General features: G+C 42.0%; 1 protein-coding gene across 2 annotated transcripts in view; it reads right to left on the reverse strand.

The window, feature by feature from the left end:
• Nucleotides 1-695: 695 nt before the first annotated feature.
• Nucleotides 696-22,577, reverse strand: part of notch2 (notch receptor 2) — a 54,037-nt gene continuing 32,155 nt past the window's right edge. Inside the window, exons 4-35 of one of the 2 annotated variants that reach the window (XM_084722968.1) lie at nucleotides 22,080-22,287; nucleotides 21,774-21,907; nucleotides 21,089-21,211; nucleotides 19,594-19,827; nucleotides 19,081-19,236; nucleotides 18,806-18,991; nucleotides 18,398-18,511; nucleotides 18,129-18,242; nucleotides 17,671-17,904; nucleotides 16,335-16,445; nucleotides 15,997-16,189; nucleotides 15,147-15,292; nucleotides 14,947-15,060; nucleotides 14,493-14,612; nucleotides 14,176-14,328; nucleotides 13,600-13,828; nucleotides 13,181-13,382; nucleotides 12,649-12,805; nucleotides 12,298-12,482; nucleotides 12,015-12,147; nucleotides 11,100-11,351; nucleotides 10,817-10,929; nucleotides 8,933-9,462; nucleotides 7,749-8,090; nucleotides 7,486-7,628; nucleotides 7,185-7,413; nucleotides 6,052-6,139; nucleotides 5,750-5,903; nucleotides 5,349-5,668; nucleotides 4,080-4,227; nucleotides 3,602-3,699; nucleotides 696-2,714 (exon numbers count right to left, since the gene is read on the reverse strand). In XM_084722968.1, coding sequence (XP_084579094.1) covers nucleotides 1,263-2,714; nucleotides 3,602-3,699; nucleotides 4,080-4,227; nucleotides 5,349-5,668; nucleotides 5,750-5,903; nucleotides 6,052-6,139; nucleotides 7,185-7,413; nucleotides 7,486-7,628; nucleotides 7,749-8,090; nucleotides 8,933-9,462; nucleotides 10,817-10,929; nucleotides 11,100-11,351; nucleotides 12,015-12,147; nucleotides 12,298-12,482; nucleotides 12,649-12,805; nucleotides 13,181-13,382; nucleotides 13,600-13,828; nucleotides 14,176-14,328; nucleotides 14,493-14,612; nucleotides 14,947-15,060; nucleotides 15,147-15,292; nucleotides 15,997-16,189; nucleotides 16,335-16,445; nucleotides 17,671-17,904; nucleotides 18,129-18,242; nucleotides 18,398-18,511; nucleotides 18,806-18,991; nucleotides 19,081-19,236; nucleotides 19,594-19,827; nucleotides 21,089-21,211; nucleotides 21,774-21,907; nucleotides 22,080-22,287 — 7,115 coding nt within the window. In that variant the 3' untranslated portion in view covers nucleotides 696-1,262. The remainder of the gene's footprint in view (nucleotides 2,715-3,601; nucleotides 3,700-4,079; nucleotides 4,228-5,348; nucleotides 5,669-5,749; nucleotides 5,904-6,051; nucleotides 6,140-7,184; nucleotides 7,414-7,485; nucleotides 7,629-7,748; nucleotides 8,091-8,932; nucleotides 9,463-10,816; nucleotides 10,930-11,099; nucleotides 11,352-12,014; nucleotides 12,148-12,297; nucleotides 12,483-12,648; nucleotides 12,806-13,180; nucleotides 13,383-13,599; nucleotides 13,829-14,175; nucleotides 14,329-14,492; nucleotides 14,613-14,946; nucleotides 15,061-15,146; nucleotides 15,293-15,996; nucleotides 16,190-16,334; nucleotides 16,446-17,670; nucleotides 17,905-18,128; nucleotides 18,243-18,397; nucleotides 18,512-18,805; nucleotides 18,992-19,080; nucleotides 19,237-19,593; nucleotides 19,828-21,088; nucleotides 21,212-21,773; nucleotides 21,908-22,079; nucleotides 22,288-22,577) is intronic. The other variant, XM_084722969.1, reaches the window with a different exon arrangement.

Consider the following 22,577-nt stretch of genomic DNA (forward strand, 5'->3'; position numbering starts at 1 on the left):
TAAAAAAGGCACATATAAACAGATCAGTATCAGTTTAAGTGTGTGCTATATTTAGAAGATTTTCTCCACTTTAGTTTGTCATTAGGTAGCCTTTACTGATGGGAGATTGCCATTACATACGCTAAATATCGCTCTCTCCAAACCAACCAAACTGCATACATTGTTCTGCGAGCTAAAATGGCTGCTTTCACCTTTGGAGTTTAGTTGTTTGGAGACAGTAATATTTGGCTTGTATAACAGCAGTTTCCCATCAGACAAGACTATCTGATGGAAAAGTAAAGCGGTGAAAATATTCTAGATATAGTGTACACTTAAAATGATACTGATTTATTTAGATTGGCCTTTCTTTAAAGTGGCTAAAATACCTTTTGTTGCTGACCTGTTCACTGACTACAATACACCGACTATGTGTATGTCATACAACCCTACACCAAATGATCTGAACTATCCCTTTAATCCTAACCCCTGTTTGCACAAATGTAGAGCCATTTAGAAAAAGATGCATCTGTGCATTTCTATATAATTTTCTTGGTGTTTTGTCTTTCTAGTCATGCAACAGCATTTTATAAAATTCCCCCTTTAGCACATTTACAAAATGCATGAGTAAAAAAACACAAGGCAACAACTAGGTAGTTTTGCTAAATTAAAGCATCAACTGAACGTGACCCATCGTATTAAAAAAGTTGAGTGAATGGTTTCGATGAGGAGTTAGTATTGGCAGGCTTATCACATTAAACAAAAAATAAAGATAGCATATAGCAGAACAAAACAACAATGTCCTCACAAACAGACAATCTCAATGCAGAGCGTCCTCTGCCCCATCTCAGTGTCCATCTCAACAGTCTGTTTGTCTGATGCAATACCAGCTGGCAGCCATCTGGTCGGCAGTTCCTCGATGATCCCTCAATAAACAGTTTGTGTTTGGGTGCCAAAGGCCGGAAAGAAAAGTCTCGACTTGGCCCACAGAGAGCTGAGGACGCTCAGCTGGGATCGAAGGCACTAAACTGATTTTAGCTTGTGACAAACGGCTTACTCCACGCTTTTTGGTATTGAGAACTTTTGCTTTCTAGCTGATAATACTCAACAACGTTTTAGAAACTATACAGTTTTTTTTAAGTGCAAAGAGGAGAAGAAAACATAAAAGGGGAGGTGACCGATTATCATAATGAAGAACAAACAAAGAGAATTAACGAGTTACTATGTGTTGTTATTTACTACACAGAACCCCACAGTCAGTCAGTTTCTGCTCTCCTCTGACCGGCCTACGCAAACACCTGCATGTTTCCGAGCTGCTGCTGTTGAGAGGCCTGCTGCATCTGCTGCGACTGCGGCTGCAGCTGTACCTGCTCTGGAATGTGTGTGTGGTGTGAAGACGGCAGTGTGTGGTGGGGGTTGCCCAGGGGGGTGGGGCTGGTGGTGACATCAGACCAGTCCGAGTTGGAGTGTGGCGAAGAGGACGACCAGGGGTCGGGGGATTCAGGTGAAGGGGTGAGATAAGGGTGCTCACTGGGCGGGTGGGCAGAGTGGCCGGGGGTGGTGCCCTCTGAGCCGGCGGTGGTGTAGCTGTGTTGGGAGGGCGGGGTGGGGTACTTATCCACGGGGCTCTGCATGGGCGGATAGGAGGGCAGTGGCCGAGATTGGCCCTCAATGCCCCCGTGGCTGCTGTGGCTGACGGTGTGGGGGTGCTGCAGGGTGTGGGAAAGGCTGTGTGCCATGCTCATCTGCTCAGGCATCTGGTACATCATGCTCTGGGAGCAGTGGAGGTGGCCCGGTGCCTGCTGGGAGTGACCCTGGCTCTGGTTCTGCCCCTGGGACTGTGTGACTTGTACCTGCCCCGGCTGAGGCTGCTTCAGCATGGCCTGGCCGCCACCAGGCGCCATCATCTGGAACGTGACGATGGGTGGCAGCTGCTCTCTGCTCATGGTGACGTTCATGGGTGTCAGCATCTGGCCCTGGCCATGGTGTTGGCTCATGCCAGGGTGAGATCCGCCCATCTGGTGCGGCACAAGGCCGAACATGTGGCCACTGTAGCCGTGCTTGGTCATGCCAACCCACCCCTGCTGCTGCCCCAGCATGTGGCTGACAGGGGGCAGCATCTGTCTGGAGGTGGGGCTGCTCAGGAGGGGAGGAGAGTTTGCTGTGGTGGAGACGGCGCCAGACACGTCGCCCGCGTATGAATGTGGCGATTCCAGGGAATCGACAGGTGACATGGTGACAGAGCTCTCTGGAAGTCCTCCTGCGGCCTTGACACCATTCGTGCTCCCTCCTCCCGCTCCTCCTCCGCTTCCTCCTCCCACTGCGGCACCCACGCCTGGCCCGTCTCCTCCAGCAGGTTTCTTTCTTCTCTTCGCCTTCATGTCTTTCAGTTCCTTCGCTCCCCCACCGACACCTCCCATCTTCGCTCCGCCACCGCCCCGTCTGCTCTTCTTCCCCTGTGGGCCAGGGCGCATGCCGATGAAACCTGCTCCGTTGGCCCCGCACATAACAGAGGAGTTTCCTCCTCCACCCATGTGGTTAGGCCCGTTGTGTGGACTGTGAACCAGATTGTACTGGTCCAGCAGACGCACTATGTCGTGATGCATACGCTCTTGAGCGGTGTCACGAGGCAACCGATCCAGGTGATCGGTGATGTCACGGTTGGAGTAGTGGTCAAGGAGAACCTGAGCTGCCTCGAAGCTGCCTTCTCTGGCTGCAAGAAACAGTGGCGTCTCCTCCTGGAGGAAATACAGGAAATGATCAATATGCAACTCTGTGCAATGTGTAATATAAAGGACAAATTCATTAACATATCTGAAAACAGTGGACTTTGTTTACAGTTTTGTTAGGTACAGTACATTTAGTGTTGTAGAATAATAGAGTAGAAATGATTTTAATGTACTTATATGCTATTTATTTTTTCGTATTTGTGTTTTACTCAGTTTGTCTTCTTGATGACATTACTTTAAAATTTTAATCCAATACGCTCTGCCAGACAAACAAACTTAAGCTTGACAGGATCGTACGTTTAAACAGAGATGGAAACTGTACTTGGCCATATTTTGGATAGAATATAACTGTTTAACTGAACATATGGATCAACATCCAACAAGTGAAGTTATACAGGCCTGGTTTGAGAGGTTTCTGTGGGCAGTCTCAAATTAGGGTGCTTCATGAGTTCTTTGTGACATAAAATAACATAAATATACTTCAGACTGTCCCACACACATTGGTCCTGATGATGCAAGATGGCAATCACCAAAACTGTCCAATAGAATTACCAAATAGAATTGATTCATTTTTAATAATTCTGTGTGAACACAAAGCAAACTGCAGGTGTCAATCTGTGCATTTAAGAAACAGCTAATACATTTGGAAAAAAAATTCTGATGGGTAAATTTGATATGGCTAAAATATGACTTTTCAAATAACTGTTATTGACTTTTGCTTTAGAAGATTTGTAATAGGTAACAAATGGTTGACCATTTTCAGCAAGGTACCTTTTTTTTACTTTTGTTTGAATCTTTATTATTGTTTCACCACTGCATATACAGTATTCATAAGAAAAAAACAAAACTAAGGAACAATAGCCTGCATTATCATAAATGAAAATACAAGAACAAACCTTATTGTCTTGCATGTCACGGTTGGCTCCATTCTTCAAAAGCACAAGCGTTGCCTCCACATTATTAACTGCAGCTGCCCAGTGCAGAGCGGATTTACCTAAAATGTTGGGAGGGAGATGAAAGACAAAGAAACACATCAATGTCAACCCGAATCAAACTGGTACAACTGAATGGCCTTTTTTCAGTTTCATTCCATTCATATATACTTTTCTTTTACTAATCAGAGCTCTTCATTTGTTTTTACGTAACTAGGTTTTAAAGGATGGAACCATCACTTGCACACTTGATGGATGGATCTAATCTAGAAGCATATCCTGACTACTTACTAACAAAACCGCCCATGCTAATATTGCAGTTTCATACGAGCACTTTTGTGATCAAAATACCTGCACACATGACCTGCTGTGATTCATACACCAGACAGCTGTTACAAAAATAAGACCAACGGAAGAGTAAACATATGAAAAGCTTGCTGACCATGGTCGTCGACAGCATTGATGTCAGCATGGCAGTGGATCAGCTCCTCCACCATGCCCTCCACAGCTAGCCTGGCTGCCAGGATCAGTGGAGTAGTACCGTCATTCATGCGGGCATCAAGTTCTGTTGCACGATTACGGATCAGAATCTGGGAGAAGATGAAGATACAGACAAAGGTGATATGATGAATTCAAGACAGATCACAGTGATGCAAATTTCACATGTAATTATCTGTTCATAGGATTCAAAACTTTAACTTTGTGTATGACTTCAGTAAAAGAGACATTTAATGTTGGGTTGCTTGAGGTATTTATCAATGGTCAGTGTATTCACAAGCTGCGGTATTCACACAGTTTGGAGAAGCAGAGAGGGGCACCGGCATGGAAGTTAAGTGACGAGCAGCTGTGGACATGGTCAGCAATGACAAGTATTTTAGCCACTTAAAATAGGTACCCCTAAACATACAAATCAATATCAGTATAAGTGTACTCTATATTTAGAATATTTTCTCCGCTTTACTTTTCTTTTTTTTATTTTTAAGGTTATGTTTCAGGCTTTTTGCCTTTATTCAATAGGAAAGCTGAAGAGCAGACAGGAAAGGGGGGTAGCAAGTCAGGGGATAACATGCAAGAAAGGGCCGAAGGCAGGAGTCAAACCGGCGGCCGCTGCAGATGATTGACAGCCTCTGTACATGGGACACACACTCTACCAACCAAACTATAGGGCCGCCAGATACCCTCTTCAGATAGGAATTAGCCATAAGCCAAATACTGCTATGTACACACACAAACTAACAGATCGAGGAAGATGTACAACAGCAACTCCTGTGATTTGTGAGGTAAAATTACTCATTTTTTGAATCCATGGAATCTGGTTGGTTTGGAAAGAGTGACACTGTGTTTATAAAATTGCGGTTTCCCATCAGAAAAGGCTAAAGGCAAAGTAAAACGGTGAAAATACTTTAAATATTGTGTACACTTAAAGTGATACTATTTTTTTTATCTGGATCTTTTTAAGTGGCTAAAATACCCTCTGTTGTTGACCTTGGCAGTACATTGCTTAGGTTTTCTGCTGGTACTCCTCTCTGCTTCTTCAAACCTCCATCTACTCTAAGTAACAGCAGTGACTATCGATCAAACTTCAAATAATCTGAATTCTCCCTTTAAATTAGTAATTATAATGATGGAATTGGTGTCTGTCAAAACCAAATGAACTACTTTTAAATTCATCTCAAGTTTATAAGCATTTCTGATCAAACACTTGTCTCACCTGGAAGACTCCCTGGGCATCAGCCGCCACGGCAGCATGCAGCGGAGTTCTGCCCATGTTGTCATGAGCGTTGGGATCAGCTCCAGCGTCCAGCAGTCTCTTAGCAGCATCAGCCCTGGCATAGCGGGCAGCCAGGTGGAGCGCCGTTTCTCCTGTACGGTCGGTCTGAGCCATCAAGGAAGCACCCTGAGCGATCAGGTCCGAGATGACACTCGGTCCTGGTTCGTCTCCTCCGCTCTCTTCCTCCTCTTCTCCGTGCAGGCTGCAGTCCGGCCCTCCACCATTACGCAGTGATGCCAACATCAGTGGAGTGAAGCCATCTAAGGAAGGAGAAATTCATTAATTAAAGAAACGACTGAAAATAAATCAGATATAAATGTTATCAAGTGCATTTTTCTCACCAGGTCCCTTGACGTTAACATCCAGACAGTCAGCATCCAGGTCTGCCTGTGGGGGAGTGAGGGTGATGTCAGCGGCCTTGCGATGCTGCAGGGTCCACTCCCGTCGGTCAACGCCTCCATCCATAGCGATGGGCAGCAAGGGTTTGTCTTCGGTCTGTAAAAAACAAAAGACCTTGAAACAGCATTCACAACCGAAAACCATATCTCATGTTCCAAACATTTCTTGCCCGATTTAATTTAAACTACTCTCATCCATCAGCTTTATTTGAACAACTCTTTTTTCCCTTTCTCAATTCACTTACTCTTGGTTTCTTGGATGGGACGTCGTCTTCCAGCCATCTCTGACTCTGACCTCCATCAATCATGGCTCCATCCTGGGTCTTGAAATTCCTGATGTGAGAAAAAAGCAAAAGTTTGTATGACAGCAACATTTCACTTTGTTTATCTTTATTCCAGGACACAGAATACATGCTATGTTCCAGCTATGCTCTGTTTCATGCTCAATCACACACCAGTATTGATCACTGGGAGCTGGCCAGAACAACCACAGTCTTCTACTGATGCCATTGAGCTGTTAACATAGAGTATCTTACACAAAGATTTCAACAGTTGGAAGAAGACTTCGCTTTCTCTGCCCACATTTTCCACATAGTCTGACAAATCCTACATTTGACTCTGGTAAGAATTCTAACCCAGTATCCTGTATATGTACAGTATTATCACACAGTATCTTGGTTTCAAAGGGTAGATTCAGTGTTTTTGTGTCTAAGTGACTAATTGGGACAACAATTTTGAAATTGGTTTCGGTAGTTACCATGCTTTCAAAATTGACAGAAATGAGAAAAAAGTCCACTGTTACAACAATCACCAGCTGTGGTTTGGTTAAAATACACCCTTTATTTACCAAGTTAGATATGCAAGCATCACCATAGAGAAGTAAGAGGGAAGTCAGACATCTGAGAATTAGTCTGGAAAACAGCACGTAGAGCCAGAATATTTTCACATCTAATGTGGTTAGGGGTTTACTTTGACCAAACAAGAGCTGGTGATTGTTTGAGGATGACCGAAGATGTTTTTGGTGAGTTTAATTTTGATTTCGTTTTGTGTAGAATTTGAATTATGATGATTTACATTACAGTTTCGCAAAAAGAGTTTGGTTAGTTTGGCCATAGCAATCAGGCAGTTGTTTCTGCATGATTGAAAGAGGTCTCACTCTGTAGCAATCCTATCCATAATGTCAGAAAAAAATCTGAGCCTGTATGCGGAAAAAACAAGCATTTTACTGGACTTGTGCAGTTGCCTGGAGGCATAACGTTGTAGCTTAGTGGATCACTTTCAAAAACTGTTGTCCCCATTAGTCAAAAACAGAAATAAAAACATAGGAAAACTGGGTCTATGTTGAAAAATGACAGTTACAAGTTATAAATCTACTCACTTCATGTCAAAGTCATCCTGTCCGACAGGCTCTCTCCTCTTATCATTTTTTGTGGCCAAGAAGCCATCAGGCAGCCAAAGAACACCATGTTTATGTTTCCTCTTCGCTGCTAGCATCCCCAGCACCAGGATAAGCAGAATAATAACCACTGCCACTCCAATCAGGTAAAACACAGGAGGCGTCACTGCTGGATCTGCCGGGTTACCTGAAGGAATATCAATTTGTTTGACTTTATTTGATGTTGGTTTTTACCTCAAACCAGTTAAAATTCCATTAACCACTGAAAGACATGTGTACTTACTTGTAACAGACACTAGAGGGTATGGCAGTTCAGCCTTGATGTGTGCCGCTGCGATGAAGGACGCAGCCTCATCAGTGTTGGAGAAACAATCAACAGAGCTCTGAGCACATTCACGGTTATCTATTTCCAAGTGCACCACAGACCTGGACCAACAAAGACGGTTAATGAAACACAGTTAATTGGGCTTTCATTTCAAGCTGCTATTATGTGAGAGCTTGAAAGTTGAGAAATTATGCTAGTGTCACATCATGAACTCTCCTTACCCAACAACCTCCCTCTCCAGCTCCCGCTTGCTTCTGCTCCTCTGTGCTTGTCGTCCAGGCTCCTCCTCTTCGCCATAGTAAGGGTACACCATTGGCACGTTTTTGTCATTGTGCTTCACCTGCACGCTGGTGTGCAGCAGGGCTCCCAGGTAGCGTAAGAAACCCCTCAAGTCTCCAAGTAGCTCCGTAGGTTGAAGCCGGACCACGATAACCAGAGTGCCAACCGCAAGTTTGGCTGGGGTGTCAGTAGAACAGTCCAGGCCATCCCAGCCACAAGCCTCCATGTAGCAGCTCCGGTCACAGATGTTGTTACTATAGTGGTCTGCGCAGTATTTGTCATACCTAGAAATACACAGTGTAAGGAGGAAGACTGATTAGTGATGTGGTTTAGAGGATTATTTCATGTGATAGTGTTATCTACAGCAGATGATGGTTGGCATGCCTCCAGTTTGGAGAAGCAGAGAGATGCACCGACATGGAAGCTAAGCAATCAACTGCTGTAGCTAGGATCAGCAGCTAAACAGATTTTAGCCACTTAAAAATGTCCACTGAAAAAAAAAGTGTAAGCTATATATATAGAATATTTTTTATTCTTCACCTTGCCGTCAGACAGCCCTTTCCAATGGGAAACTGCTGTTGAATAAACCAGATATTGCCCTTTCCAAACCAACTTGAAGTCCATGGGTGGAATCAGTAAATTAATCTCACAGAACACATGATCTGCTGGGCTATGATGTGTTAGTCTGTTTATGTTATTATGTGACTTCAGTGAATCCTTCACGTTAACACAAACAAAACAACAGATTGAGAGAGCAATATTTGGCTTATATGAGGGTGGTTTCTGGTCAGACAAGGTTGTCTGAGAGCAAAGTAAAGCAATGAAAATACTCTAAACATAGCATACAATTCAACTGATATTGATTTTTTTAGGTGAACCTTTTTTAATTGACTTAAATACCTTTTGTTGCTAACAATGTCCACAGCGGTTCATTGCTTAGGGTTCTGTGCTTGTGCTCCTCTCAGCCTCTCAAAACTAGTGGCATACTGATCATCATCTACTTTAGGTAATTCACTGTATCTCATACAACTCCACATCAAATTATCTGAACTCTCTCTTTAAAAACTCTTTGGATTTTATAGGCAACTACAATAGCAATGACAAAATAAAAGGCAGGGTCACATACTTGCACTCCTCCTTCTCCTGGCACTCAAAGCCATCAAAGAGGCACCCAGGGGTGTCACACTCCTTATCACAGCGTCCATTCTTAAACAGATCCCAGCAGGCAACGCTGGCGGTGCAGTTAATCCACGGCTGTTGCCAGTTGAGTGAGCAGTCTCCTCCATCCCACTGACATTCATGGTTGTTACACTGGTCGTCACACACTTTATCCCCTGAATGCTGCTCACACTGCACGTAGGGGCATGTAGGAGGGCCTGATGGCCGTACTTTGTTCTGACAGTATCGTCCGGAGAAGTGCATGGGACAGCGGCAGCTGTACAGGTATGGGTTGGATGGGTCTTTCACGCAGGTTCCTCCATTCTGGCAGGTCCATGGACACTTATGTTCATTCTCACAGTGAGGCCCGCTGAAGCCTGGCGGGCACTGGCAGTACAGCTGGCCATCTCGGGGCTCCACACAGCGCCCACCGTTCTGGCATCGTAGTTTTGCACAACTGTAGCCTTCTATTTCGCCACAGTTGAACCCAGTAAAGCCCTATAAGACATAATATGTTGCTGAAGTGTCACAGTAATGTAAGGCTTGGATGAACCTTTGTAAAGGCAGCAGCTGACATTTACTGAAACCAACTACCAAAAACTACATCTAAATTCTCCTAAAAATCTGCTGCTTGTCTACCATACCTGAGCCACGGTGTGGCCTTCTGAAGCAAGCATGAGAATGAGAAAGGGAGCAAGAGGTTAGTGTAGAGAAAAACAAGCATTTAGTGTGAAAAGATCTTTGTTCTAGTGTGAGAGAAAAGCAAAGGAAAAAACTATCACCTGTCCACTTGCATATTCTTCTAAAGGCACTCAGTGCATTTATATAGAAAAAATAACTGTGAGCAGACAGATAAATGAGATGGACCCAGTATCCTCAAAGACTTTCAACTTGTGTTTTAAACCTTCTTTCTATCACAAAATCAAAATGATACATTTAACATAGCTCACAGTATCCTGTTTTATTTATTAATTTATTTTATTAGAGTTAACATTTACTGTTTGATAGCTGAGTCTGGATGGAGGTACGTTAGTCAAGAGCCTAATGACGATATGAGTGGAAAATATAAGGACAACATATAATAATTAAATATAATAATGACAGTATAATAAATAGTAGAGTGTGGTGGGTCAGGCCATCAACATCTTTGCTATGCCTGGCTCCGCCAACTCCCAGCTAATTCAAAAATAGACAAAGAGGTGCTGTCTGAATGGAAGTGAGGCAGCCGAATGAACTAGCTAACTAGAGGCTAACCATCTGTGGCAGCACTCTCTCAAAGCAGGCACACCCTTGATTATGAATAATTTTAAGCATTAATATAATTCAAAAAGGCGAGTTATTAAAAAATTCACCCCCTTTGCAGTTGTCGTGAACAAGGAAATTAGCTATAGAGGCCAAAATCATTCTGCTGTTAAGTTGGACATTTTAATATGGGCCTCTAGTGGACATTCAAGGAACTGTTTTTGGCACTTCCATAGTGGCTTCAGCCATGGAGGTTGGAATAAGTCAAGAAAATGGAGGAGCATCAGTGTTACTGTTGTTTTTTTGGGTTTTTTTTTTGCATCCTGTTCCACGCTGTGAACTTTGTCACATATGCGCAAAAATCATAACACAGGACAATAAGCAGAACTATGTTATACTATAATTATTTGACAGACTGACAAGCACATCAGTCTTAAAGCATAACATTACCCTACTTATAATCAAATTACTATAGAGCATGGAAAAACGGCATCGTAAAGCCTGCTTGCAGAAATTAATAGAAAATGTTCTGTTCAGGATGTGAGCATAAAAGGAGAAAAACTGCTTAAAACCATGTAATCTTATAATGCCAGACATTAAAGAAACTTACAGCTAAGCAGGAGCAGGTGTAGCCATGTACAGAGGTCATGTTCATAGAGCAGACACCACCATTGTGGCATGGCTTGGACAGACACAGATCCACCATGGACTCACAATGACGACCTGTGGAAAGAGGGCGGGGGAAAAAGATAAAGTTATACAAGAAAAGAAATAATTAACAACTGAAATATGTTGCTTATACAAAAACACTAATGCTTTGTTGTGCTTCTAACATACAAAATGGCTAAATATGGTGTTCTCTGGTGCTCTTTGAGCAGCTAATAAATATGTACCTGTGTATCCAAGACGACAGCGACACTGGTAATCGTTGATCAGCTGCACACAGTCGAGGCTGCCGGGGGAGTGGCAGGGCCCAGACAGGCATTCATTGAGATCCCCCTCACAGTGTTCTCCAACGTATCCCGGAGGGCAGGAGCACGTGTAACGGCCCACACCATCCACACACTGTCCCCCATTGAGACAACGCGGTTGCCAGGAGCCTGGCTTGGGGGCACAGTCATCTACATTCACTTCACACTGGAGCCCTACGGAGCAGAGACCAGACGCGTGTCACTGTATGCATCACATAAAGTAATACAACTTTTTTCAAGTGAGCATTTTATGAGTTCTTCATGTAATTTTCAGAGACATCCCGGGGTAATCCTACTAGTATATAACAGTTGTTTGATTTTTATACAAAATACACCAACATTTCTTTCTCACTGGGGGAACCTCAATTCCAACTAAATAAACTCCAAAATTAAGGGATAGTTTGGATTTTTTGATGTGGGTTGTATGAGGTACATGTCAATAGTCAATGTATTACCTGCAGTAAATAAGATCATTACAAAGTATTTTAGCCGCTGGAAAAGTTGTACATAAAAAATAAATAAATAAATAAATAACATCAAGATAAGTTTAAGTGTACAGGCCAATTATCATTATCACCCCAAACCAACCAAATTGCACAGATGAAATCAGTCATTTTACCTTGCAGAACCAGATGTTTTTGGTCTACTGTAGTTAATACCTGACCATTGGCAAGTACCTCATACAAGCAGACATCAAATAATCCAAACTATCCATTTTAAGTTTTTGCTAATTCATAGGAGGAGTCTCAAAGCTGCCTTATGAATCTTTAAAGGGCAATGTTTAACATCATCCCTCTGTGTGTGTATTCATGTACGTATGCAAGAAGCCACACTTACCATGTGTTCCAGGTGGACAGACACAGGTGAATCGGTTGATGAGGTTGATGCAAGTTCCTCCATGGAGGCAGGGTTTAGAGTGGCATTCATCAACATCGTACTCACAGTTCACCCCCTGGAAGCCTGGTTTACACTGGAGCAATGAGATGAGAGGACAAAAGTTTTGTGTGTTTTTACAGAATTGCTGCTTCTGCGCATTTAATACAAAATATGAAACATACAGGCTATAAAACAATGAACACCACAAACACATCCGTTCAAGAACAGCTGAGATTGTACTTACTATACATTCATATGTGCCCTGATAATCCTTGCATGTAGCGCCGTTGCGACAAGGGTTTGACTTGCACTCATCGACCATCTCCGTGCAGTAGCTGCCTGTGTATCCTGGCTGGCACTCACACTTGTGGGAATTACCCACATTCACACACCGCCCGCCATACTTACACACACTTTCCACTTCTAGACCTGCAGTAATTTGGTAGAGGTGCACAAAGTGAATTAATTAATGAAACAAAATTATCTTTGTCAGGCTACATGTGAACATCAGTTAAATGTTTGTTTAGCTCTGATGCAACTTCTCTCGTGTTGATTTTTTTGCTAGTTGTAAACAAAACAGGAAGTAGTTCCTCACCTCCAATGGCAGCAGTGTCCTGGCAAGACTTGTTAGGGACGTCACAGTAAAGTCCTGTCCATCCATGTGCACAGTGGCAGGTCCAGGAGGTTCCTGCTGTCTGAGAGCAGGAGCCACCATTGTGACAGCGCACCTGGCTGCACAGGTTCACATAGTTCTGCAGATAAAAAAGAAGAGTTAATGTTGGCTATAAATGCTACACACAGAGAAGGAACTAAACCACATCCGGTCACCTTAAAGAGTTAAGATATTTTCATTTGGGTGCATCTAACTGAATCAAATTAATAATAATAATTTGTATTATATAGACCAAGAATTACAGAAATCACAAATTTGCCTGAAAGGGCTTTGAAAATATATACAGAAAACAACTCTCTCTATACTTAGACCGTGAGTACTTTAATTTTTCTAAGTGTTATCAAATATTAAATGGCTTTTACCAGAAACTGACTAAGAACACGAACGACCCAGTTCATGCGTGTTACCTGCAGAACCACTCTGAGTACTTGCAGTGACACTCAAGGCACCCTACCTGGCAGTTCTGTCCATTGTATCCTACGGGGCAGGTGCAGCGGTAGGTGCCCAGGCCATCAGTGCAGGTGCCTCCATTTTTACAGGGCTGAGAGTCACACTCATTCTGCTCGTACTCACAGAACGTCCCGTAAAAGCCAGGACGGCAATGGCAATCGAAGCTGTTGATTTCATCAATGCAAGTCCCATTATTCAGACAGGAGCTGGAGAGAAGTAGATAAAGAAAGAAGTGGTTAATATATCACTCTGTCTGTAGTGTGGAGACATACTTTAAAGATACAGTTGAGGTCAGTCTACAAGTCTTAAACTTCAGCTTTTTCAGACATTGCAGGAGATGGAGTAGAAACCATCCTGGAAGAATTAATTGCAGAAGAGAACAATGATTAAGCCTGATAATAAAATACTGGTTTTATGGCTCACCTCTCAGTACATTCAAGGATGTTGTTGTCACACAGGAATCCATCAAAGCCTGGTTGGCACTCGCACACAAAGCTGTTGACGTAGTCCCGGCAGATGGCACCATTCCTGCAGGGCAGGCTGGCGCACTCGTCTATCTCTATCTCACAACGATCCCCTTCAAAACCCGGGAGGCAGTTGCAGGAAAAACTCCCAACATCATCTACACAGGAGCCTCCATTCAGGCATGGGTCTACGAGGGGGGGGAGAGAGGCTGTCCATGAACAAGCATTTTATTTAAATATGTGTAGCAGTCAGTGTTATCAATGAGTAAACCACCAATAACGTGGCTGAAGTCATAAGAAAAATAAAATAAATCAAGTCTTGTTTTTTTTAGATTGTGTGCAGGCTTATACTCATGTGTAACACAATATCTGTGGAGTTTCTGTGCTGCTTTCTACTGGGATATCTTCAGTCTCCAATGATCCGTCAAATATAATAGGCATTATTATGCACGGCTGTCATGAATACAGGAGTGCAGGAATCATTGGGTGTGTACAGCCACCGACAAGTAACTGAATTTGCTGAAGTGAAACTCACTGGGTGAGCAGTCATCGATGTCTGTCTGACAGTTGTGTCCACTGTATCCAGGCTGACATTTACATGTGTAGCTGCCTTGGCTGTTTATGCAACGACCACCATTTTTGCAAGGATTCTTTTTGCATTCATTCACATCCTCATTGCAGCGTGTACCTACACAAACAAACAAAGATTAGCACAGAATCAATCTAACAGCAAAACATCATAATAGATAATGACTTTGCTCTCAGTCACTCAGTCACACAGTCTCACAGTTCCCCTTCATCTCTCACACAAATTCAGACAGACATTATAAGAAGACAATATTTTGCAGATACCTTGCCAACCAGCGGGACATCGACATGTGTAAGAGGTGTAGTCTGCAGATGGACGACACACTCCTCCCTTCTCACATGGATGTGAGGCACAGGGAACCTGTTCCACCTCACAATGTTTACCTGTTTGCACATTGCACAAAAAGTCAGTGATGATAAAAAACACGTGATTGTACTCATTTACCTGTCTCTTGTTGTCTTTTGACATATTAAATTTTTTACGTATATGTGCATATATATATGTTGCAGCGCTTACAGTTTGGGGGGGTTTGTTTGTTTGTTTGTTTTCTATTGTCTGTGTGTTTATAAGTTGAAAAATCAATAAAAAGAGTGAAAAAAAAACAAAAAACACGTGATTGAAAGTCTTGTTACAATGATATTCAGGTGTCCGCTACAGTGACTGCTATAACATGCTAACAAGTGGATGCTGATGTGGTGGAAATGTGATGTCACTGACCTGTGTATGGCGGACTACATTGGCAGGTGTAACTGTTGACTCCATCTATGCAAATGCCTTGGTTCAGACAGGGCCCAGACGCACACTCATCGATGTTCTTTTCACAGTTCACACCTAAGGAGAGAGGAGGAGGGATTTGATACTGGTTCTTCTATTGATTGTTAAGTAATACATATGCTGATGTATTAAATAATTATTACCTTTAAATCCAGGCTGGCACTGACAGGTGTAGCCATTATGTCGGTCCACACAGGAGCCACCATTTTGGCATGGACTGGGCTGGCACTCGTCCTTTGGCTGGTCACAGTGTTGTCCCTCCCAGCCAGGTTCACACTCACAATTGTACCTTTAAACAAAAGAAAGGCACGCAGAGTTTAAAATGTTAAATTGCCAACATGCTAATATATCAGCAGGCTGTCTCCAGCATCTATTCAAGCAATTCAAGCCTGACTATTACTTGGAATATTATATTATTATATAAAAAGGAGCTGGGCATATACTGCAGGTTTTTATGCTGTGCAGGGGCAAATCTGGACAGCAAGGAAAGCCGAAAGAAATGTTCCAACTTCAGGGGGCCTCCACAACTAAATAAATTGAAGAACTATTAAAATAAAAACACATGAGAAAAATAATTTGGCTCTTAGCCCAAATGTTGTTTTACTCTATTTCTTTTTAAATTCCCACTAATACTACACACAAAACTAAAACACATACACACATACATTCCACCTCCACTGACTGAATTCTCCATTGTGCAATTAAATAAGAGTATGCTGCTTGTATTTATATCAATTTATATATCATTTGCATTTGCTTTTAAACATTTCATGCTTTTATATAAATTTATATTTTTAGATTTGTATATTGTTTTCTTTGTTATTTTTCTGTTGTTCTCTAATAATTTTTCTAATGTCAGGGAGTGCCATCGTAATTTTGTTGTATTGTTGTGTTGCACAGTACAATGACAATAACAAATCTTGAATTCAAGCATTAGATTAGATAAAGGCAGATAGATCTCAGAGCACGAGTAGCAGTAGAAGATTAACGTACCCATGTTGTTGTTCATTACATGCACCATGCACACAAGGCTGAGGAGCACAGTGGTCCGTCCCAGACAGGCACAGAGGACCGTGGGTGCTGGGTGGGCACAGGCACTGGAACCCGTTGACTTTGTCGATGCAGGTTCCCCCACTCATACACGGGTTTGAGTGACACTCGTCGATCTCCACATCACATTTATCTCCTACCAGAGAGCATTTCAGATGGAATTAGTTGTATACTATGTTGATTTCAATTTTTTTGGTTATTTTATTTTGTCTCATTAACTTTGTGACATTTTATGCTGTTATCAGATTGACTTTAATGGGGTATCTTGCAGTAAAACATACCTGTATATCCTGGGGTGCACACACATTTGTACTCATTAATGCCATCCTGGCACTCTCCGTACTCACAGGGGTTACTGGCACAGTCATCTTCATTGATCTCACAATTCACCCCTGAGTAGAAAAAATACAAAGACAAAATTACATAGAGAACAATAGCCAGGTTATATTATTCATCATTTTATCTGACTGTATATTTGCTGAGATTTAAAGGTCACATCCCTATTGGTGAAAGTAAGTGAGAAGCTGCATTAGAGATGAAGCAGATTGAGTAGTTGTCACAAAATTTGACAGTTAACTCATTCACCACCAGAGGGAGTAAGACTCCATAAAAGTTTTGTTTAGCAGTAAGTAAGAAATGTTAACAAAAGCTTTTAATACACCAGAGGCTCGCTACACTGAGTATGACATTAAGTCAGAGAACTAATGACAAAAACAACAGAGGAACAGCTGTTAGAGAGGGAGAAGAGAAGAGCAAGAGAAAGGAAATAGAAAGAGGGAGACAGACGCAAAGAGAAGACTAGACAGAGAGAGAACGTGCAACGTCAGAGGAGGGGAAGTCGGGGCATGAAACTAGAAAGTGAGACCTGACAGGGTGATCTGACACCAGTTTTGGTAAATGAGGACAGAACAGACTTCAGTACCAGGTTCTGGCATGTACAACGCACTGAACTGAGCCTGCTAATCCAGAGAGCAACACAGGGTAGCACCACTCACCCCAGACTTGTGACACATGCGTGCGCACACACGTAGAGCGCTCTACACTTTCCAGTGAATCGAAAACTATACAGGAAGCTCTAGATGTGTGGGGTGGAGGTCTTTACATTCAATTCAAGTTGTTATCTCAATGCAAACTTTTTAAAGGGCCACAGGAGTCAATCATGAGAAAAACTCTTATTTTAGAATGACTCAGAGTTAGATTATTTCAAAATAAGATTAGGTAGAGCAGTGAAAAAATGTAGACAGAACTAGAACTTATGCAGTGTTTTTGTGTTTCTACTTCAGTCTGTATGGTTCCTATAGCAGCCAAATGTCGAGCAGAGCAGAGCTTTGTTTAAAGGAAGTGGCACACACTATCTTGGAGGAGAAAGTTACTGAAACACCCCTCATACTAGGCCATAGAAGACGGGGACAGGCTTGTCAGGCAGATGGGAGACTGATGACTAAGCACATTAAAAATTCTGATGATCACGTTCATCTGTATGCTGTCCCCAAACATCACATTACAGTTGTACAACTGCTTGCATAATTTATGTGAAACATGTCAAATGACACTTGAAGAATTGAAGATTAGAATTAGCTCATCTCATAATAAACATTTCACACACAAAGTACCAACCTGTGGTTCCCTGTGGGCAGTTACACTGGTAGGCATTGACCAGGTCGACACAGCGTCCTCGGTTTTGACAAGGGTTGCTGTAGCATTCCTGGACCTGGATATTACAGATGGAGCCTGTGTATCCAGGATAGCACTCACAGGAGAAAGTGGCGATGCCATCTTTACATTTACCATGGTGGCAAGGCTCTGGTACGCAGTCGTTGATGTTTTCCTCACAAAGCAGACCAGTGAAGCCTGGGGGAGGACATTTCTTCTTAGAAAAATAACAAAGGCTGTTGCATCATGTGACTATTCCAGATTATTTTCTGGGTCAAATCAGGTTTTATGTGATACAGTCTAAAGTTTCCCTTGTTTTTTTTTTTGTTTTGTTTTGTTTTGCACAATATCAGTGCAGACCCCAAAAATTAGAAGGACAATGTTGCTTTAATTTCAACTTAACATTTGGTTATTTCTTTTACCTTCAGCACATTCACAATCATATCCATTGGGCCGGTCGATACACTTGGCCCCATTTAAACAGGGTGTGCTGGAACACTCATCTATGTCTATCTGGCACATCTCACCGCTGAAGCCTGAAAAGAGCACAGAACTTCATTATGAACGTAGTGACAAACCCATTCATTAAAAATAGTTTTAAAACAGGTGGGACTTCATAAACATATTAATTTTCACTTTGAACTGATGGTAATCGAAAAGAAAAATACATAAACAACATAGTTACACCAACCTGCTGGGCACTCGCAGACAAAGCGGCTGACTTGGTCCAGACATTTACCCTGGTTCAGACAGGGGGAGCTGAGACACTCATTCACCTCTATCTCACAGTGAGTCCCCTCGAATCCTGCACATTTGATGAGAAAGAAGTTTTTATCTCTTTTATCAAAAATTACAAAGACTTCACACTTACTCCTTCCCAATTTCTAAACAGTTTAATTTTAATTCAAGTTTTAATGATAATAATTAGGGCATGGGCCAAAAAACAAGACAATTTTTTCAGATGGAACTATTATCCATCACACCTTTTCCTAACTGCAAAAGACAATTTCAAATGCTGCACTTTGTTGAAGATCTGGATAAGAATGACTGATAAATCTGGTCAACATGTAAGGTAATTCATAATTTCTCAAGAACGTACCAGGCATGCAGATGCAGGTGTAGTCCCCAATGCGATCCAGACATGTGCCATCATTTTGGCAGGGGTTTGAAGCACATTCGTTGACATCTTGTTCACAGCGCGGCCCTGCATAACCCCTGACACAGTTACAGGTGAAGGAGCCATCAGTGTTCACACACTGACCACCATGCTCGCAAGGGTTGGTACCTGATGAGGAAGAGGAAAGAGGCATAACTGAGCAGAACAGAACCCTGGCAGAAACAGATGTCATGTGTGTTTACATCTGTCTTTCTCACCAATGCTGCATTCATCTCTGTCAATGTTGCAGGTGCTGCCTACGTATCCAGCTGGACAGTTACAGTTGAACATGCCACTGATGGGGTTGGTGTCACACTGAGAGCCCTCTCTACAGGGGTTACTGATACATGCGTCATCTCTATGGCACAGCAGACCTGAAAAGGACCAAATGTTGACAAGCAATGAGTAAAAGATTTCAATTAAAGATCCTGAAATAAAAATATTCAACATAGTGTTATGTCCTGTTTAGAGAAAAGCAAACTCAATGGAAATTTGCTTCTAGGAAGAGAATTTAAAAGAGGCTCAATCCGAATCCATGTGTTTTTGTTTTACTTTCCATAGTTGTAAACAATGATACAATATCTAACATGCAGTATTAAACTACAACAGTGACTCATAGCATTTCTGTTCTGTCTTTTATCACATTATAGCTTGTTTTGGAGTTATTAGCCTAATGCATTTTAGCGTTTGATATAAAAATGTCCGTTTGTGGTTTCTCATTATCGGCTTACCTGTCTTCCCATGAGGGCAGACACAGACAAAAGATGCCACGCGGTCGATGCATGTGGAGCCTGGGCTGCAGGCTGCTGAAGCACAGTCATCAATGTTCTCAGAGCAGTCGGGCCCACTCCAGCCATTAACACACACACAGACGTAGCTGCCAATCAGGTTGCTGCAGGTTCCTCCATTCTGGCAAGTGTTTGGCTGCAGGCGACACTCGTTCACATCTTCTGTACAGTGCTGACCTGTGACAAGAAGGTGGACATGAAGAGGAGGGCAAAAATTAAGTTAGGTCATAACTCAAGGTGTAAACTCATGGGTTTGTGGTAGAGAAAGAAAATTGAAAATCTGTATTTTAGATTTTTCTTTAGATGTTTACCATCTTATTTAGAAAGCTCTATTATTTGCAGGCATGGAAACTGATCAGTATGGCAACATAATTTATCTATGGTGGAAATAATGCCTCAGCATCACATTGGCTTTGTTTGTCCTGATTGGATTAGTGCTACATAAACTCAGATTGGCCCAAGGAAGCTGATGTATGCATGTTTGCTTTTTAAACGGACAGCATGCGTCTGCAACACAAGTGTGTTAGCACAGACACGCCTTGTGTGAAGCACAGGCCTCTGTTTGAAGAAAGAGTACAGAAGAATAGTAGGAAGTACAGTGTCAAAACAGATGACATGAAAGGATGTAAGTTATTATTAGTGATCACAGCTCAGACATTTTAGTCCACCTCACTGCTACACCTGCACACTCAACCAAAAAATAAACACTTGAGAACAGACAAGCTATTTCACAGTGATAAGGCTAGAACGTGTAGAAAGTTAAAATGTACAGATGCAAACAATCTCCTGAGGATTTAATTTTAAAAAGTGAAACATGATAGTTTAACTTGGCTCAACTTCTAGGAGACCACAGTCTGACGTCATCTAGCAAAACGTAACAGCAATAACCAATAACGTAACCTCAACCAATCAAATAATAAATAAATCAAATTCCAGATAGATTACATGAAATGTGAGTAGCTTATTTCTACTGTTTGCCTTGTGATCACTGTGACAGATAATAAAAAAATTACCACTATGAAAACATTCCAGAGTTGTGAAATACTGTGTCAGAGTATTATAATGTAGTGTGCAGTGTTTTGGCACCTAATAAGCCTTCAAACTCCCAGATCCGTTACTCTAACTGGATTTCCTGGCCCCTACTTCATGTATCTCAGATACCTTAACAACATATCGCCATCAACACAGCCCTGATGTTGTTTTAAGCCACAGCTGAATGCCCAATAAGTACACAGGTCTGAAACAATACTGCTTTTTTAATTCCACGTTTCAACATGTTCTAAGTTATCTTCAGCCACATGAGGAAAACCCCTGATATCTTTCATGGATTTAAGGCAGTGAAGTGCATACTGTACATGACATTGCAGCAAACCAGAGCAAACAAACAGAAGTGTAGCAGTCACACACGAAGAAAGAATCTCATAAACAAATCCCTTACCAGTCCACTCTGGAGGACACTGGCAGTTGTAGGTGTTGACTCCGTCCATACAGGTTCCTCCATTTGCACACTGATGACCAGGGCAGTCATCAATATTGTTCTCACAGTTAGTTCCATTGAAACCTAGCAGAAATGACAGAAAAGAGACATTCATCTATTAATGAATTGCTCATTATTTTAATTATGTTTCCACTGAGGACAGCATTTACTCAAATACATAACCTGTGGTATGATATTCTCTGGTGTAAATAAGTATGAAGACATATCCTGGTAGTGTATCAACAGCAGCTGTGTGCGTGTTTGTTGTATCTACTTTCCAACTGTAGCAGACTGACAGTGTATCCAAAACAACAAAGCCAACAGGATCAGGCTGTTTGCATGTCAAACAACATAATGTAACAAAATGGAAACTCAAGACACTACATTCATTCATAGATAATATCAGTTACAGCCATTTTTCTCTTCCTACATTCAATTTTCTTGGCTTAAATTTCCATTTCTCTTCAGTTCTTTCCTGCTTTCCCTCTTTCTGTCTCACAGCAACAAAACTGTCCATATCTGCATTGGTGTATGGTGGCTGGACAACTTTTTAGACATAGTATTGGCTTAGGTTTTCTCTAGTTCATGTTCAACTAAAAAAGAAAAAAGTATCAAAAGAATAGGCATATCAGAATTTGATTCCTACCTGGAAGGCAGTGGCACGAGTAGCTGGTTTCAGAGTTCTGGTGGCAGGTGCCTCCGTTTAGGCATGGTGAAGGTGAACAAGGGATGTAAGAGCTTTCACAGTGTCTGCCAGTAAACCCCGCGGTACAGATACACCTGTAGCAATGAGTCCAATTCATGAATATCAATTCTTGAGAGAAAAAAATTGACAATTATGAAAGAATTCAAGTTTTGTTATTTATTAAAAAATATTTTTACAAGTATTTCAAGTAATCTTGCAGATAATTTCAGATTTCATTTCACTGGTTATTAAAAACTAGATTCTCACTTGTAGGAGCCAGGGGTGTTCATGCATGATCCTTCGTTCTGACATATAGAGGGTGTGGCAGCACATTCATTTGTGTCATTAAGGCAGCGTGGACCTGTGTAGCCAGGAGGACAGGAACATGTGTAGCTACCACCAGTCAGTGAGCTGCATATTCCACCATTGGCACAGGGACTAGATAGACAGCTGTCCTCATGCTCACATCTCAGTCCTGGGAATGAAGGGGACAAGGACAAGAGCTGAGCATCAGTGCTTTGGCTACCACTGCCGATTATCAATGTGACATCTATGTAGAATTATGGCTTAGATATTACAGAAAAAACAGTTTGCAATGACAGGCATGTGTTCGTGGCTATCTAAAACAGTGGTTCTCAAATAAGGGTCGGGAGACCCACAGGGGTCTGTGGCAATCTGTCAGGGGGTCTGTGAGAAGTTTTCAGATTAATTAAGTTAAATCATCATATCAGTTTTTTAACAGAATGATTAATAATATTGATAATA

This window comes from Lutjanus erythropterus, chromosome 7, assembly GCF_056507025.1.
Source record: "Lutjanus erythropterus isolate fLutEry1 chromosome 7, fLutEry1.hap2, whole genome shotgun sequence".
Lineage (NCBI taxonomy): Eukaryota > Metazoa > Chordata > Actinopteri > Lutjaniformes > Lutjanidae > Lutjanus > Lutjanus erythropterus.